The sequence below is a fragment of the Nilaparvata lugens genome, chromosome 1 (genome assembly GCF_014356525.2).
Source record: "Nilaparvata lugens isolate BPH chromosome 1, ASM1435652v1, whole genome shotgun sequence".
Classification (NCBI taxonomy): domain Eukaryota; kingdom Metazoa; phylum Arthropoda; class Insecta; order Hemiptera; family Delphacidae; genus Nilaparvata; species Nilaparvata lugens.
Genome location: NC_052504.1, coordinates 8,120,827 through 8,137,047, shown reverse-complemented (window position 1 = coordinate 8,137,047; position 16,221 = coordinate 8,120,827). Strand labels below are relative to the sequence as shown.

The following is a 16,221-nucleotide window of genomic DNA, read 5'->3' as shown; positions in this document are numbered from 1 at the left end:
ACTTTACATCAAGAAAATGATACGGGTTGATATATCAATGTGCGGTTTTCGTCATTTATTTTCTCACTTCTGGCTTTTAGAAAAAACGATTTAATTATAAGCAGTTCGTGATGGAAAACAACATTGAAGAATTTATTTTCTCTTGGAACTCATGAAATCGTATCGAAATCATGACCACCTTCTCATTTCAAAAAATGAATTTGGATTCATTTGAGGGTCAAAGATGTTGAAGCGACAGAGTAATATTTGAAAAGTGATTTTTCATTTCAAATAGGATCCTCAATAAAACTTACTGTCTAATTATTTTTGTAATTGAAGTATTTAGCTGTTTCATAATTTTCATCAACTCTGTGTAATTAATGGTTGTGGTTTTATATGTCATTGTTAAGTATTCGTTTATTCAGTTGAATAAGACAAAATACAACATTAACTTGATGTCATTGGGCCAGATCAAGTACTGTTTATTAAGTGTCCCAAGTATCTCACTCCTGGTTTGAAAAACTGGAATTTTTCTAAACTTAATGTTGAGCCAGCATTAGAAAGTTTTGTTAAATCATTCCCCAGATTCCTCAAATGTTCATCTTGTTTACGGCCTGTTATAATTATATCATCCAAGAAGTTAATAGATTTCAATACAACCGTTCTTAAGCGAGTTCTCCAACCCAGGGGGTCACTAGTCATTCAATAAGAATGGATTTCTCGAGAGTAGCGAAGTTTGGTCAGAAGTTGGCAATTACCGTAACTTGATTGACTCATTTAAATAACCCAGGGGGTCACTAGTCATTTAATAAAATTGGATTTCTCGAGAGTAGCAAAGTTTGGTCAGAAGTTGGCAATTACTGTAACTTGATCGACTCATTTAAATAATTTATTGTTCTCAGGAAGATGCGAATGTTTTCATTGTGGATTGGGGGAAAGGTGCTTCCACCATCAATTATTTCCAAGCAGCATCAAACACAAGAGTTGTAGGAGCTGAGATAGCTAGGTGAGTCAACTATCTATTGTTGTTATATTAACATAATATTTTTTTCAAATTATATAAAGGGGGATGAAAAAAGCGAAGGAGAAGTACGTGACAGAAATACTGACTAGTATAATTATATACTCGTAATTTAATTGAAAAATATTAAATACACCAATGGTACGAAGGTACAGATGGTAAAATGGTAGAAAGTAGAAACTAGTAGCTCTGTGAACAGTAGACCACACGCAGTTTTCTTATCCAAAAGTATCTGATGTCACCTGTTCTACTTGATTCAGTTGAATCACAATTCACAGTTGAATAATAATTTACTCTTAAAAACTGTTATTTGTTTTCTCCAAGATCAAAAACTCACTTATGTCAATAAACTCAGTTCACGTTTGAATTTATATCCCATATGATAAATCTATCCAGTTCCGTGATAATCTTTCCATCTGATGAACATATTTCTCAGCTATTTTAAAATTATTTTTTTCAATCAAGAATATTATAATTTCTTCAACATTATTGAGTTCATTAAATAATTTTTTATTTTATTTCAAATCACCTATTAAATTTGTTTTTCAAATGTGAGAATATTGATACTGATGGGCACGCATCATAAAAAAATATTGAAACCCTATAGAAATAGACACGGCCAGACATCTGTGTAATGCATGCAATGAATAATCTATTTGTCAGCTGATTGATTATGAATAAATCTATAGTCTGATTAGAATAAAATAGTCTGATTAGTCTGATAGTATTCAAAGTAGATGATAGTATATTTTGTGATATCAGAGTATGGAGGAATTTCTTTTCATATTATTATTCATTTATTTTTTATCCTTCAAAAGGAAAATTACAAAAAACCTTATTGTGTATACATCGACACGCAGTTGAAAAAGGAATATTATTGCCAAATCTCATAGAATTCTATCAACGCGTTTGGCCGTAATCGCGTTACCTACAGACAGACAAAAGAAAATCCGAGTTAAAACATAGACCTCACTACGTTCGGTCAATGAATGATAATATTTGAATCCATTAGTTATAGTAGATTCAATTATTGCTTGATAACACAGTGTTGACCACCCCCAACAAGCCCCTAATATTCAAAATTTTAATCACTCCTCCCCATAAAGGACGTGAGTAGTTATTTTTGACACTGCTAACCTTCTCTTGGGATCTCATGAATTGCTTTTGAATCCCTCTTTCATGAATTCAAAAATTTAAATGACGCAGTTTGTTCTTTGCCAACCAACCCCCCCCCCCCAAATGGGCATCCCTGCATAACATGTGCATGCGGCTGCTATTATGAATATGGATAATTTGTTTATTTATGGATATTGACTTATTGTTATAGGAAAGTTAAATGATGATATGAATAAAATTATGGCTCCAAAAATTTTGAATATACTTCTCCAATAAAGCTATTATAAATAAAAATTGAAATGTAAGTACCCTTTTTAAATTATTTGAAAAGGGTTCTTAGATTTCAATTTTAATTTATATTCAAAGTAGACCTAAATAAAAAAGACAAGCTATTATAAGCCTACTTCACCATTAATAAATTGAACTAGATAATATCTCATTTAGTTTGTTAGAATCAGTTGAAATTCAATTTCAAATCTATAATAATTATTATTATTCTATTTTCAGATGGTAATTGATGAGAAATTATTGTATTTATTCAAATGCATATTGATAAATAATTATTATTCTTGAATGAAAGTCAAAAGTTAAATGCTGTATACCACTGCTACCACTGGTACTGCAAAATATTGACAACAGGGTCAACTACTAGATGGGAAATTCGATGAGAATTGTTTTCAGCATTCAACTTTGGATTTTCGTTTGATACCGATTAACATTTGAATAAATGCCATTTCTCATCAATTTCCATCTGTAGACTTGCTGGTCGCTGTGGTACAGAATAGGTACAGAATGAAACTGTCAATCAAACGCCTATCCAGCAACCAATGCTTTTTACATGGCGAAAATACTAGACACATCACGTGACCTTGGGAAGTTCCAATCCTGGTCTTCTGATTGGCTCGTGGCAGTGAACGAGATCAATAATTGATCCGGATCATTAAAGTGATCCGAACCTCCCATCAATACTATTACTAAAGACCTTAAAGATGCTCTTTAGAGATATCTCTTTAAGGTCTTTGACTATTACAATGCGGAGCTTCCTAAAAAGTTGGCGGATTTTTGTGCCAGGGTACTACTATAGAGAAATAATAGCGTAAGTAATTATTGAAGCATTACGCTATTGTTTCTCTATGGTACTACTCAAGTTTCCATACTGAATGTATACTGTGGCTGTGGCCTCTAGTATAAAAAGACCGCTGTCTAACATTTACGTGGTACTGGGTAACCGGGTTCGATTCCCAGGCTGGCAAATGATATTCCAGAAGTCTTTGGGGTGGTTTACAGTATTCAACTTTGAATTTCATTTAAACATTTTTATTTTCATTCCAGATTCATTGATTACGCGAAGAAGAAATACAAAATGGACCCAGGCAGAATTCATCTGATTGGTCACAGCTTGGGTGCACATATTTCATCTTATGCAGCCAAGAGAGTGCCAGGAATTGGGCGGGTTACAGGTGAACATCTATAATTTCAAATTTTATTTGAGAGTTTTCAATGAATCAAGTTTTGATTAGAAAACGCCCAAACTAGGGGGCTGACTATTGATGGAAACACTATTCGTTTATGATTATTGATCGTGAATAAATTTCCTAACTCCGCCTAATAAAGAATTTTCTCATTTCATTTCAATAAAAAATAATTTGCTATCCTGAGAACTTCTGCCAGTTAAAGTATTGGGAACAGGGAGAGCAGCTAGGAGAAAAATTGTTCATGAGATAATATCGTCGTATCCAAAACATATTTTGTCCGTGCGTGAATTTTGTTTGAGTTGATTTAATTCTTAATCTTTAAATGTCATCTTATGAGCAGGCCGGAGAGATAGAATTGTGTTGTGCACAACTTCTAATGAATCTGAGTGCCAAGTGGGTCAATTTTGGTGAGCAGAACTGGCGCTGTGGGATGAACCAAACGCCCGGTTAAGGCTGTGCAAAGGCTAAAAATAAACTTTCCACTCGTGATATTTTTCTGAGTTTTTCGATTTGTATATCATCAAGCTATCAAAATGATAAAGTTTTCTCGGGAAAACATTTTTTTTCCGATCATCACTTTTTGAGATATGTGCACCTGAAGTTTAAATTTTTGGGACAGAACATTTTTAATTCGGTAAGATATAAATCCATGAGATTTAGAGGATGGATTCTTCATGGTATTGTTGATCTAGTAAAACAAAAATTTTCTGAGAATATCAATTTTTAAAAAAGTTATTCAAACTTTACTAAAAATAACCAGAAATAACTCAAGAAAAAGTTGAGTTAAAGTTAAAAATAACTTTTTGTTGAGTTATTTCTGGTTATTTTTAGTAAATTGGATAACTATCTTAAAAATTGAAATTTTCAGAAAACTTTTGTTTTACTAGATCAACAATACCATGAAGAATCTATCCTCTAAATCTCATGGATTTATCTCTTACCGAATTTGAAAGGTTCTGTCCCCAAAATTTGAACTTTCGGCGCTCATATCTCAATAAGTAATGTTCAGAAAAAATGTCCTGAAAAAACTTTTTCATTTTGATAGCTTGATGATATACAAATCGAAAAACTTCGAAAAATATCACGAGTAGAAAGTTTATTTTTAGCCTTTGCACAGTCTTAAAGCGCCCGAATAATTGAGAGCTCAATTATAGAATTATATAATTGTAATTTTACAAAAATTACTTTTTATAATTAATTTTTATAATAATTGTAATTTTATATTTATTGTGGCCCAGAGTAGGCCACACTACTCAGACGCTCAAGGGAAGTCATGAAAGGCGTTGGTTGCTTAAGAGCAAGAGTTTATATGGAGGTAATTTGTATAAAAATTATGTATCTCAAATATTTTAAATTATTAACAGAAAATACAGTGTACCATATAAATGGTACACGAGTAGTATAAACTACTCGGTACTTTTGTTAATAGTTGACGATGAAGTTTCAATTTAATGGTTGCTGAATTCAATTTATTCAAATTTTTCTATAATCCAGGATGAATTCAGCTGCTTATACACATCATGGAGATCGGAGTGGAACAACCCGAAAAATCGAAACTAATTTTTGTACACATCTTTCTTCAAGGCTTGGACCCGGCTCAACCTGGCTTTGAGGGTACACCGAAAGAAGTTCGATTGGATAAGTCAGATGCACAATTTGTGGACGTTTTCCATACCAACATTCGACCAGTTCTACCAACATTGGGATTTGGAATGATTTCAGCTGTCGGTGAGCTATTATTGGCAGATTGATTACGATAATGTTGCCCCCCATTTGGCCCCACGAAGCGCTGCTTGAGTTCTTATCAAGTACCTAATTCAAGAATTTACACTATGAACAGAGATATTGTGAGATTTCTGCCATTTCAAGCTATGAGTCGAAACGGGTGAGAGAATTGTAAGAGATGATTCTTGGATGAGAGAAAATCCCAAAACAAGGAGTTCATTTAACAAGTTCGGATGATGCTTCCCAATTACTCTTCAAGAGTACCGTACCGTAATTCTAACACTGCTTTGCAGAGTATCACAGTCTATCACACTAATATTACCATATATACGATGTTGTCAGTTCCACATAATTTCACATAAGTTCCAAGATTATTTGAACCTGCCATCATCGTTTCTATTTCACCTCATTTCAAGAATTCACAGTGATTCATGGAATTAATTCTTAAAACCATTATAGGCCTATGATTTTTCAATGTACTTTTTTACATTATAGATATTAGATAACGTAGGTTTGGATGCCTGTTTTAATAAGCTGAACTGTAAAGCATATTATATTGATGAAATTTAGGATTGAGACTACAATACTCTCAGTTCTCAAGTAGCTCCGGTCAGCTCCACTAAGTCACAGAATTGGAAATTCAGGAATTGAGAACTAGAGAGGTATGAAATTCAATATATAGTTTATAATTAATTAAAATTGATGTCTATAATTACATCATGAATCACGTATTCTGAAAAACTATTGCACATAATACAATAATGGTAGCCATTTGGAAAATAGCTTCTCTTTTTCAAAATGAAATTTCTGTGAAAATCAAGAATAACCATCACGCAGTTTTCCGTCATGGGAGATTGCAGTTATATGGGTGAAGTGGAACTTTTTTTGTTGAGTTATTTCTGGTTATTTTTAGTAAATTGGATAACTATCTTAAAAATTGAAATTTTCAGAAACTTTTGTTTTACTAGATCAACAATACCATGAAGAATCTATCCTCTAAATCTCATGGATTTATCTCTTACCGAATTTGAAAGGTTCTGTCCCCAAAATTTGAACTTTCGGCGCTCATATCTCAATAAGTAATGTTCAGAAAAAATGTCCTGAAAAAACTTTTTCATTTTGATAGCTTGATGATATACAAATCGAAAAACTTCGAAAAATATCACGAGTAGAAAGTTTATTTTTAGCCTTTGCACAGTCTTAAAGCGCCCGAATAATTGAGAGCTCAATTATAGAATTATATAATTGTAATTTTTACAAAAATTACTTTTTATAATTAATTTTTATAATAATTGTAATTTTATATTTATTGTGGCCCAGAGTAGGCCACACTACTCAGACGCTCAAGGGAAGTCATGAAAGGCGTTGGTTGCTTAAGAGCAAGAGTTTATATGGAGGTAATTTGTATAAAAATTATGTATCTCAAATATTTTAAATTATTAACAGAAAATACAGTGTACCATATAAATGGTACACGAGTAGTATAAACTACTCGGTACTTTTGTTAATAGTTGACGATGAAGTTTCAATTTAATGGTTGCTGAATTCAATTTATTCAAATTTTTCTATAATCCAGGATGAATTCAGCTGCTTATACACATCATGGAGATCGGAGTGGAACAACCCGAAAAATCGAAACTAATTTTTGTACACATCTTTCTTCAAGGCTTGGACCCGGCTCAACCTGGCTTTGAGGGTACACCGAAAGAAGTTCGATTGGATAAGTCAGATGCACAATTTGTGGACGTTTTCCATACCAACATTCGACCAGTTCTACCAACATTGGGATTTGGAATGATTTCAGCTGTCGGTGAGCTATTATTGGCAGATTGATTACGATAATGTTGCCCCCCATTTGGCCCCACGAAGCGCTGCTTGAATTCTTATCAAGTACCTAATTCAAGAATTTACACTATGAACAGAGATATTGTGGGATTTCTGCCATTTCAAGATATGAGTCGAAACGGTGAGAGAATTGAGAGATGATTCTGGGATGAGAGAAATCCCAAAACAAGGAGTTCATTTAACAAGTTCGGATGATGCTTCCCAATTACTCTTCAAGAGTACCGTACCGTAATTCTAACACTGCTTTGCAGAGTATCACAGTCTATCACACTAATATTACCATATATACGATGTTGTCAGTTCCACATAATTTCACATAAGTTCCAAGATTATTTGAACCTGCCATCATCGTTTCTATTTCACCTCATTTCAAGAATTCACAGTGATTCATGGAATTAATTCTTAAAACCATTATAGGCCTATGATTTTTCAATGTACTTTTTTACATTATAGATATTAGATAACGTAGGTTTGGATGCCTGTTTTAATAAGCTGAACTGTAAAGCATATTATATTGATGAAATTTAGGATTGAGACTACAATACTCTCAGTTCTCAAGTAGCTCCGGTCAGCTCCACTAAGTCACAGAATTGGAAATTCAGGAATTGAGAACTAGAGAGGTATGAATTCAATATATAGTTTATAATTAATTAAAATTGATGTCTATAATTACATCATGAATCACGTATTCTGAAAAACTATTGCACATAATACAATAATGGTAGCCATTTGGAAAATAGCTTCTCTTTTTCAAAATGAAATTTCTGTGAAAATCAAGAATAACCATCACGCAGTTTTCCGTCATGGGAGATTGCAGTTATATGGGTGAAGTGGAACTTATCACATGACTCCCCACAATCCAAGCCATACGCTAATAATAATAGCTTCTTTTCAGGTTCTCCATATAAGGAATCTTTTGCATTTAAACTTCAAGTATGGTTTCTGAGGGTTTGGAGAATATGGATCAGGATAGTGTGACTTTCGGAAAAAGTAACTGTTGGTCAAATTCAACTTTAACCTTGCATCTTACTGTAATTTCCAGTGAAATTAATTTATTTATTTGTGGATACAATCACAAATCATATAAATATGATTGGGAAGGAACAACAGGCTTGGCCCAAAACTATTCAATTCCCAAATTTTGATAATTTATAACATGTCCAAAAAATAAGTTAATGTTTCTACATTAAAAAGGACAGTGAGATAATCTCTCGCATGATCTGAAAGTGATTCATAATTTCCATAGTGATAGAATTGAGATTTGATGGCTGATATGCTTGAAGTGTTTGATTATTAAAGAATGTATTTTCTTAAACAGGACATGTTGATATCTATTTCAATGGTGGTCTCGATCAGCCGGAATGCTTGGTTCCTAAAAATGTGCCTATTGCGTCTCTGGCGGATATTGCTAAAATAAAATTCAGAGGTAAGATTATACAGAAAATTCTCAAATTCAGTTCAACCTTCATGATCTTTATATATCCTCTATATATATTATACAAATATGTTCAATAATTATCAGCGAATTTTTCAATGCAACTCTTGAAATTGGTTTTTCTTATACCACTTAGTAAGAAAAAGGCCTATCGTGGGATACACGTTATACAGTCAGCACTTGATTAACATCGGTCTGTTATCCTTAACTGTCATTTTGCAAAGCAGGTAGCTACATTTTTTTTAGCTTCGCACTGTTGCGAGATTGTTTGGAGGCTAAAATTCAATGAACCATGAATATAAATGAATGAAAAATATAATTTGATTCTATGATAAGAGATGTTGTGGTATTTTTCCATAATATTGAAAGAATAAGACGATGATGTTGTCAATACCACTTTAATACAACAATCAACAAATTTGCTCCAAGAGTGGTGAACCTATCAACAACAAACTTTTTAACAGATTGAAAGAATGAGGTTGATGTTGTCAATACCAAAACTGAAAGTGGTATTGACAACATCAACGTCTTATTCTTTCAATATTATGGAAAAATAAGTTCGTAGAAATATGATAAACTTGACAGAATAATACATTATGAAAATTTATTACTTACTTACTTACTCCTCAGCGCTACAGGTCGTTACAACCCTTGGCCTCCCAGACATAGCCCCTCCATCTCTCCCGATCCTGTGCCTGCCTTCTCCAGTTACGAACTCCAAGCGTCCTTAAATCATTCTCCACATCATCCGTCCATCTACTCCTAGGCCTACCTCTTCTTCTTCTATTGTATAGCCTTTCCCTCCATATACATTTTGCAACTCTTTCATCATTCATCCTTACCATATGTCCTATCCATCTAATCCTGCCAGCCTTGATAAATCTGACGATATCCTCACTGCCCAAGAAACGCTCAATTTCACAATTTTTTCTCCGTTTCCAGTGTCCATTTTCACACACAGGGCCAAGGATCCTTCTTATCACCTTTCTTTCAAAAATTCGTAGCCTTTCCATGTCACCAGCATTAAGTACCCAAGTCTCAGAGCCATAGCATACTACAGGCCTGACTAATGCCTTATACAACTTCACCTTTGTAGCTCTTGATAGTAGTCGAGACTTGAATAACTTTATACTTGCATAGAATGACCTGTTACCTGCCATTATTCTATTTTGTATCTCAGCTGTGATCTTACCACTACTTGTCACAAGCGTTCCCAGGTATACAAAGTCATCCACCTGCTGAAATGTGTAGGGTCCAATTTTCATATTTCTAGTAGCTCCCCTAACTACGGCTGGTGACACTCTTAAATACTTTGTCTTGGCCTCATTGATTTTCAAACCCATTGGCACACTATTGTTCACCAGTAGAGTGAAAGCTTCTCTCAAGGCCGGCACAGTTCTTGCTATTATGACCAAGTCATCTGCGTATCCACAGACCTGCCACAATCTATTCACAACAGTACTTTCATGTGCAATGTCCTTTACTGCCTCGTGCAGAGCTAAATTGAACAACAATGCCGAGAGAGCGTCTCCCTGCCTTACTCCATACTTCACAGGAAAACGCCTTCCAACAGACTTGCCTATCCTTACCCTAGAGTATGTCTCGTTCAGGGTAGCCGACACCAGCTTAATTAGTTTTGATGGCAAACCGTTATTGTTCATGGCTTCAAGTAACTTCGTTCTGCAAAGACTATCAAATGCTCTTTTATAATCCACAAAAAGCAAGTGTAGAACTATGTCATGCTCTATGCACTTCTCCATTGCCTGCCTCAATGTAAAAATCTGGTCAACTGTGCTTCTGCCTTTCCTGAAACCCCCCTGGTAATCGCCCAATATCGCCTCAGCATATGGGATGAGCCTTTGCAGAAGTATATTTGTGAACAACTTGTATACAATGCTAAGCAGAGAAATGCCTCGATAATTATCACAAATCATTTTATCTCCCTTTTTTAAAATTGGACAGATTATACTTGTCTTCCAGTCATCTGGCATTCTTTCCTCTCTCCAGACCATTAAAATCAACTCAAAGATCTCTTTCTTCAATCTATCCCCTCCTTTCTTGATCATCTCACTTAGTATGCCATCCTCACCAGGAGCTTTGTTATTTTTCAGGATTGTTATTGCCTTCTCTAGTTCAGCAAAGGTGGGTTCTGCAGTTTCTCCCTCTTCTCTCACAAGAGGTTCAAACACCTGGCTTGGTTGTTCTTCTTCCCCCTCGTTCAGCACTCCTTCGAAATGTTCAGTCCACCTCTCTAGAACCATCTCATTACTAACAACACATCCATTTTTGTCCTTACACCCATTCAATCTTGCCTGAAACCCCTTCCTGAACCAATTCACTTCCCTGTATAATTTTCTGCTCTGGTTAGTATTACTCAATGTTTCTAAGTTTAGTACCTTTTGTTTCATTGCTTCTCGCTTTTTGGATCTTATAATTGATTTTGCTCTCCTTCTTAGCTCATTGTAGTTATTTCTAGCATTTCTTGTGTTCCTTTGCAACATTTTTTTCCTAGCTTCATCTCTCTCCCTTAAAGCTTCTTCACACTCGTCATCAAACCACTCCTGATTTCTTTCCACTACCTTCACTCCTATGGTTTCTTGAGCAGCACTGTCTAAACTATTCCGTATCCTTTCCCATTGCACCTCCAAATTCACCTTTCCATGTTATTCTGCATAAACTTCCCTTCCAAATTGTTTTGAAAGATTTGCCTTTCATCATCTACCTGCAACTTATCAATATCCCACTTGCATCTTCTTATTCCTCTTTCCTTGCGTATATTGGCCAGCCTGAATCGTACCACAGCTCTAACCAAGAAGTGGTCAGAGTCACAATTTGGACCTCTCATTGTACGCACATCTAGAACTCCTGAAGCATGCCTGGCAGATACTAACACATGATCAATCTGGTTTACCACTTCACTCCCTGGTACTTTCCACGTGCCCAGATGAATTCTTTTATGTGGGAAACTGGTGCTTTTAATAACCAACCTGTTGCTCTCAGCAAACTGTGCAAGTAGGAAGCCATTATTATTCGATTCATCATGAAAATTTATTATCAAATCATAAAAAGATTTACTCTTTCGAAGAATATGTAACATTATTTGAGATGAAATTGATCATTATTATCAAGAATCTAAAGGAAATTATGATATTATATCAGATATAACTCGATGACTTGAATCATATCAATCTACAGAAGAAGACGGTGGGAAAACTGACAACTACGCTGTCCTATCATTTACACTGACTCAAAAACATAAGTCACTAAATATAGCTTCTAATATAATTATTGTGAGCGATTGCAAAAACTTCACTTCGAAAAAGGAAAATAAATTCATATGAAAAATTATGAGAATCTCCTTTCCTGCACTGAGAAAACCCAAGTATTGAAGTTATTCTTTTCCAATAAATTAAGAAATGTATATTCTGAGCTGTAAATTTTTTAATTGACTGAGATTGATTGCAATCATACACCATCTTGTGGTTTGGAGAGTAGCCTCTCAATATCGTTCTTGTCATCCATGAACTTAGAACCTTAAAAACTACCTACTGATTTATACGTTATTATGATTATACAGTACTATTAAATAATAGAATACTTGTAGTATATTGCACAAGAATAGTAACTGATAACTCCAATTAATATTAGTCCAGGCAACGAATGCTTGATAGAAGGTGTAAAGCGAACGCACACAGCAACAGACAGATGATGTTTGCATACAGATGGAGATATGTGTCTCTACCTGGGAGACTAGCTGGGGCTAGATAAAATGAACTTGCACCTGCATGGTAGGACATAGGCAACCCGCAATACAAGGCTCGCTTGCTATTCAGAATATTCGGTGCGAACAGAAAGAGAGGGTTTGGTTTAGCTATCCTGCAGCTAGAATAGTATATAGAATACCTATATACTATCCTTGTTTCTGGATCTACATGCAGACGTGAGCAGACATATAGTGCGAACAGACCGACGACTGTGTGCGTTGCAACATTCGAACACCTATTGAGGGAATTTTCTCCGTCTGTTACTGTGTGCGATTGCCTTGGATGAAGACAGTTTGGAAGAGAGTTTTCTGCCTCACAGCTCTGTTTGGGATAGTTAGGGGGTGAACAAAACAAAAGTGACAGCCAACATTCAAGCATTAACTTACAAATTACAAAAGTATTATTTTATTTGTTTAGAGTTTAGAAGATTGGCGTAATTATTATATCTAAACATTTTGCTTGAAAAAGCACCTGTGCTAAGGGGATGGGGATTGTTTAAAAGTAACATATTTTGTTTGGTTTTTGCATATACAGTATATATATATCTCGAAAATATAAAATAAAGATATGAATCTGAGTACCTACCCTTTTTAATTTATTTCGTCATATTATCTCTTGATAATCACTAAGATTTTCAATTATCAGTTAAAAATCTAATCAGTAGCCGAAACATGTCGTGACCAAATAATTCAAAAAGGGTACTCAGATTTATATATTTATTTTTATTAAAAAGTAGCCCTGAACAAAAAAAGATATCTCGAAACCTATGTGTAAATATACCGGTATTATAGAAATATTTATCAGTCAAAACTTGTAAAAAATTCTGTATGCTTTAATTTTGTATAATTATGTTGATGTCCGTATAGACGAAGAGGTCTCGAGATATTGTATATGCGAAAACCCAAACAATGATAACTTCAAACCACCCCCACTTCCTTAGTATAAGGGCGGGTAGGGGCGTGAACTTTTGATATATTCACCCCCTAACTTTCGTATTGTATTCGTGTGGGATATACATTACAATACAAAATACATTTCTACTTTTCCGTTAGAAATTAAATTTATCTATTTGAACCTTTTGTTGGACCAAATTATAATTGAAATTTAACTGTTGAAAAAAGTGATGAAAATGTTTATTTCTTTGAAACAGTTCTGTCGCATTACATCAGCTGTTCTCACACAAAGGCCTACCAGTACTTCACAGCAACGATAAACAGCGATTGTAATATCTGGGCTAGGAGAGCTGGTACATTACGGTCTCTTGTCAAGTAAGTTACCTACAAACGCGTTTATTAATTCAGATATTGGGGTTCCAAGTAACATAAACTAACAATACTACAGAAAATGAGTAAGAACATTTCCCACCATGCTGAAACCAATATCATTCTTCAACTATACTCTGTACAAATTAACTTCTGACTTGGGATGGACATGCGCAGAAGAGAAGGCATACAGAGGTAGAGAAACAACGGCTGCGAAGTTGCCGTTCTGACCGGCCAGCATTCCTCTAATTTCTCGTGAGTATTCAAGCGCTCATGTTAAACTTACGGAGTTTCCTGTCTGGAATCCGTCAGTCGACAAATTGGCAACTGCGCTTCTATCTATGACTCTATCCATCACTGTAATTGGCTGATCTCCCTCCATTTCTCTGCGCCGCGTATTCCTCCAAGTCTGAAGTTAATTTTTACAGTGTATAGTTTTCATTTCAACAGCGATATTGCAATTCAATTTTTTTATACATAGGCTACAACTACATTTAAATCGCTTCAAAACCATCTTTAATTTTATACTAGGCTACCCTGTCATTGTTTCAGTACCAATGAAGCAAAATTTGAGAGTGAAAAGATTTGATTACTTGTTGTGGTCTGTAGCCAAAAGTCTGATTTTTCCCCCGTAATCCATAGTCAATTTCGATCATCCATAAAATAATAACTCAATCAATCTTCAGGTTGATTTATTTGGTAATATATAATGGTACATAATATAATTTTTTGGTACAATATCATAATTCGTAATTATGAATTATAATTATATTATTATAAATCATAAATCATATATTCATTATCTTATTTGTGGTGCATAATAGCATTGTACAATAATTACTTTGCTACATAAAAAACTTTTGTCTAGTCCATATAGATCTATCGAAGGCTATACGGTACGATATTTCAATATTTTGCAAGAGAGATCATTCGTCAACTAGATTTAGATACTCTATGAAAATTTTCAGTAAGGCAGAACGTTCCGGGCATTAATCCATTCTCGATCATAAACGAACTTCCTGATACCATACCAAACTAATTATTTCGAACTCTTAAGCTGGGGCTAGACTGAACGAGCATAAAGCACGAGTTTGGAGCGAAAAAAGACATAGAAGGATAGAAACAACCCAACTTATGAGAACTATGTTATTGAATGAAAAAGACTAAGGAATTGTCAAAAACCACAGATTTATTGATATTTGAAAGACCGGTTTCGGTTATTACAACATTGTCAATCTCTGATAAACTAGGTTTTCTGATAAACTGTAGTTTATCAGAGATTGACAATGGTGTAATAACCGAAACCGGGTTTTCTGACAAACTGTAGTTTATCAGAGATTGACAATGGTGTAATAACCGAAACCGGTCTTTCTTAGTACCAATAAATCTGTGTTTTTGATAATTTCTTAGTCTTTTTCATTCAATATGAATAATTACCACAATATCAACTTTTCAACTACACAAAAAGTAGAACTATGTTAAATTATGTCTTCAAGAGTATATGAATCCAATGTTATTTCTCATGACTATAGAGTAATCATGGCACATGAAGTAGCTTTGGAGCTTTTGAACTGGCATCATCCAGATTTTTATTATTTTTTGTTCAGAACAAGCATTCGCTCGTTTGGTCTAACCCCACCATTCTAAAAAATATAGGCTAGCCAAATTTTTGTTGATCACAGCTCTACTGGCAGGCTAAAAAGGTTGAATGATTCAAATTCTAAAGAAATAACTCACCACTCTGAAATATAATTTTGGGAAGTCCCATATATTTCTCCTTATAGAATTATTCAAATTAGATCTTATAGTGATGGAGTCCTCTTGCAACTCATTCCATTCATATAAACAAGAATTTCATAATAAAATACCTTCGCTTAGAATATCAATTGTAGGCTTAAGCTGCGTTTACACCAAAGTTGTTGACAAAATGTTTATTTTCCCATCCTTATAGATTCTATTAGATTGAATGGAACTTGACAAACACACGATGTGCATATGTGTTTGTCAAGTTCCGTTCAATCTAATAGAATCTATAAGGATGGAAAAATAAACATTTTGTCAACAACTTTGGTGTAAACGCAGCTTAACTGAACATTTCAGTACGATCTTTATTACAGTAGCACTCATACTTTCAAAATATTTTAAATAGAACATACAACATATTCAAATTCACTTCACTTATATGGGCTATTTTATTCAAATTAATAAAAACAATATAAAACTTGTAGTACCCTTTTATTAATACATTATTGAAACTTTTATTTCAAAATGTTTAATAAAAGGGTACTACAAGTTTTATATTGTTTTTATTCAACATATTTAAAATACAACGTACATAGAGCTTATAACCGTAAGCGACATTTGTTTTGTTTTTCAGTGCTGTGACGTTTGGGAATATTGAGCCGATTACTGCCTCGGTGCTGAAATGCTCGAAAAAAGCGTGCACTGCATCAGGCTTTCTTGCTCCGCTGTTTGCAGCAAGAGGGGTTTTCGCCGCTAATACACTGAGCGGATCTCCATTTTGTGGTAAGATTTTTTCCAGATAAAATATTCACGGTACCGGGTGTTTCAAAAAGAATGACCCAATTTTAAACAGTTA

The 16,221-nt window shown here is 34.3% G+C and overlaps 1 protein-coding gene across 3 annotated transcripts in view; it reads left to right on the top strand.

Moving 5' to 3' along the window:
• LOC111048092 (inactive pancreatic lipase-related protein 1) overlaps positions 1-16,221 on the top strand; it is a 30,863-nt gene that overhangs the window by 12,696 nt on the left and 1,946 nt on the right. For all 3 annotated transcript variants that reach the window (XM_039429315.1, XM_039429318.1, XM_039429323.1), the window contains exons 5-10: positions 882-985; positions 3,449-3,576; positions 5,176-5,319; positions 8,480-8,587; positions 13,511-13,628; positions 16,000-16,148. In XM_039429315.1, the coding sequence (XP_039285249.1) occupies positions 882-985; positions 3,449-3,576; positions 5,176-5,319; positions 8,480-8,587; positions 13,511-13,628; positions 16,000-16,148 (751 nt within the window). The remainder of the gene's footprint in view (positions 1-881; positions 986-3,448; positions 3,577-5,175; positions 5,320-8,479; positions 8,588-13,510; positions 13,629-15,999; positions 16,149-16,221) is intronic.